The sequence below is a fragment of the Dromaius novaehollandiae genome, chromosome Z (genome assembly GCF_036370855.1).
Source record: "Dromaius novaehollandiae isolate bDroNov1 chromosome Z, bDroNov1.hap1, whole genome shotgun sequence".
NCBI classification, from domain to species: Eukaryota; Metazoa; Chordata; class Aves; order Casuariiformes; family Dromaiidae; genus Dromaius; species Dromaius novaehollandiae.
This window is the reverse complement of record NC_088132.1, coordinates 4,772,498-4,775,734: the sequence shown is the minus strand read 5'-3', so window position 1 is coordinate 4,775,734 and position 3,237 is coordinate 4,772,498. Positions and strand designations below refer to the sequence as shown.

At 42.5% G+C, this 3,237-nt stretch overlaps 1 protein-coding gene across 1 annotated transcript; it reads left to right on the top strand.

The window, feature by feature from the left end:
* The first annotated feature begins 577 nt into the window (after window positions 1–577).
* LOC112990810 (tetraspanin-3-like) lies at window positions 578–1,387 on the top strand. The gene has a single exon (XM_026112807.1). It carries the CDS (start codon window positions 578–580, stop codon window positions 1,385–1,387), a length of 810 nt encoding a protein of 269 aa, XP_025968592.1.
* The last annotated feature ends 1,850 nt before the right edge of the window (window positions 1,388–3,237 follow it).

Here is a 3,237-nt window from a genome sequence, read left to right as displayed (position 1 = left end):
TTATGTTTTATGAAGTTCATATTATATTTAGATGGATTTGTCGAACTGTGCCTCAGTCCGACGTAAATTTCCTCTTGGTTTCTTCTTGATCTCCTCTTGCTCATGCAAATCCAAAGGGACCAGCTACTTTGCCTGCTGCTGTAGGATTTATAATTGGATTACCTCTGTCACTTGGGCAGTCTAAGTGATCCAGACCCACACTACTGACTGCTGCTTTCATTATTTCTTTCTGTTTAGCTCTATTATGCGAATGTAAGCAGAGTAAGGGGTGTAGTCTTTTTCTAACTACGCTCAGCCTTCAAACAAATATGCCTCTATTAGCAGCAGAATAAATAACTTCTCATTAGCAAGCCCTTCATTGGCCCCCTGATTTCTGCAAGCTGAATTGACCAAGCAATAACTGAGATAAGATGTGAATAGCCCATACAGGGTCTACTCTTTGTGCTGAGGGAGTCTCATTGGCTTTGTACTCCTGCAAGCTGTTTTTGGGTGGAGATATTATCTGCTACACCTGGAGAGTAGGGTGCAGGCTCTTCAAATGGTGGTAGTGAGGCTTGGGTCTCAGAAGGTAAGCAGAATGAGGACTATTGGAGCTGTTGTGGTGTCTCTTCATTGCTCTGAGGATTCCTGGCTTAGATCCTTTGCTCGAACTCTGTTGATGTTCCTTGGTCTTGTATTATGGGGGGCTGCTGCAGCTCTGGCCTTTGGTGGAGTGTTTGTAATCCTGATGTACAAGAACTACAAATGTTTCCTTCAGGAGTCTTTTTTGCCTCTTCCAGGCTGGCTGGCTATTGCAGCTGCATTTGTTCTGCTACCCACGGGTATTTTGGCTATTTCTATTTCTACTAAGAGCTCCCGCTATCGGCAAGGTGTGCTCATGTACTTGCTGCTGCTACTTCTTTGTCTAGAAATGTCTTCAGCTCTTCTGGCACAGATCTACTCTACTAGGATGGCTTCTGAGCTGAAAAGCACTATGGATCACCTCTTCTACCAGTACAATGGGCCATATTCTGAGAATCCTGGCAGTAGGGCTGTGGATAAAATCCAGAGGAATCTGCAGTGTTGTGGGGTCCAAAACTACACAGACTGGCTAACGGCAGCAACTGTTTCTTGGCATCTTCCAAATGAGAAAGCGTGTGTCCCTGAAAGCTGTTGTAAGGAGAAATATTCTCATTGCAGGGGTAACTTATGCCTGCTGGAGCAGCTTTTTCAGGAGGGCTGTCTAAGGAAGCTGGAAGACCAATTGCATTTTGTTATGCTTTATGTGTTTTGGTGCTGTACTGTGCTAAGTGTCTTGGAGCTGTTGGCTGGTTTCTGCAATGGTATCCTCATGAGGCATCAGCCTTTCCAAGACCTCCGAATTCTGGACTCTGCTACCTTCTCATAGGCCTTCATACGCTGGTGACATTGCTGACCTTGATGTGGGTTTGTTTCGTTTTGTACCACTTACAGTTATATTGAAAGAAAACTTCTTTTCAAAATACATTTGCATATAAACCAAACTACTCAATCGCTGCTGTTTTTATTTTCTTTAATATTAAAAGATCATTCTTCTTCCATTTCTTGTTCAATAAGCAACCTACAAAAAGTCTTACTGCTGGGAGCCTGAGCAGTCAGGAGAGGGTCTTCAATATGTGCAAATGTGAAACCTCCGAGGGGAATAAAAGAAGCAGAGGGCATGTCTTGCCCGAAAGCATAGGAGTATAGTGCAAGGTCATGACATAAACTGTTGGAATAGGTCTTAACTTTGCTAGAGTCATGGAGAGTAATTAAAGAAGTGACTCCTCATGTTCAAACTTCTGTTTAACCCCCATAATACTTCTGTAAGAAGCCACTTGGAATTAGATTAACACTTTTTTCCATTCAAATATTGTTTTTTCAAACGAATTTACTTTGCAATATTTGCTATAAATTACACTAAATATGCATTCTGTCTATATATAATGTATATAATATGTTCCAACATGTGTATGAACTCGTCAATGGTAACCCAGTAAATCACATACTTTTTAAAATGGTACAAAGGTGTTGTCTTAATGCTGAAGATACGGTTAATAGCAACAGAGTGACAAGAAGACATACATCAGGGGATATAGTTATCTCAGTAGCTGAACAGCAAGTGAATTTAAATATTCCCAAGTTAATGAATAGGAGGAAGAAAGACTAACTTTTTGAAGGGGGTTTAAAAAAAAAAAAAAAAAAGAGCCAATCCTCCTTTTCCACAAAATAACACGGGCTCTTATGCATGCTTGAATGAGAGGAGCAGTATGCTGCTTTTCCGTAAGGTATGCAGGCAGCTAACTAGGCACTGCCCTGAATTTTGCCTGCCTAGCTGCAGTTTTGCCTGCCTAACTGCAGTTTTGCCTAACTGGACATGACATAGTAACTGTTGAACTTAATAGAAAACAAAGTGAGAAGCTGACAAAAAATGCCAATAGTGTTGTAAGGAGAAGTGTCTGGTGTTCACACTTAGCTAAGAGGTAGCTCTGTGAAAGACAGTGATCTTTACAGATAATTAGAGAGGTGTACTGGGGACCTTTTGGAGAGTAGACCTGTGTAAAGGCAGCAGTGCTGAGTAACCACATCAATAACACAACACTGAGATGACTAGGTGACAGTATCAGAAATATCAAATTTGGGTATGGATTTGGCAAAAATTGGGACCGACAGGCAAAAAGCAGTTATGTGCCTGTAGTTCATTTGGGAAGAGACAAAGGAGGAGAAAGGGAGAGATGAAGGTGGATGGGGCAGTATAAACATGGGAAAATGCAGAGATGGGAAGGGGCTGGTCACATGTAAGCAGGCTACCAGTTAGGGTGCCTGTCTGGCTGTGATCTGTGCCTGATTGTTGCAGTCTGTCCTATCCTCTTACTAAATCCTATTCTTAAATGTTTTCCAGGGATCTCACTCTCTATTCTGTGTGTGCTGAAAGGGCTAAGTTCCAGCAACCAGCAAAGGAGCTGTGTTCATAGCAGGCAATAGGTCCTGGTTGCAGCAATGGGAGACACTGGGTAGCGCATGTGTCTGTGTATTTCCCAAGCACACTTCAATCCTCTGTGTGTGTGTGCGTAGCTCACTAGTGAATGTCAAGGTTGACTAGCTGATGAGTAGGAGGGGGATCACATCTGCAAATAACAAGGTTTGCTGTTTGACCAGTGGCTGGGTAAGAGACCCAGGGTCTGGGCATGGATGGACTTAGAGCTCAAGCTAATATTTCGGGGACCCACGAACATAAGT

Excerpts from the sequence above, each read along its gene's own strand:
- LOC112990810 (XM_026112807.1), top strand. The coding sequence starts at position 578 with ATGAGGACTATTGGAGCTGTTGTGGTGTCTCTTCATTGCTCTGAGGAT.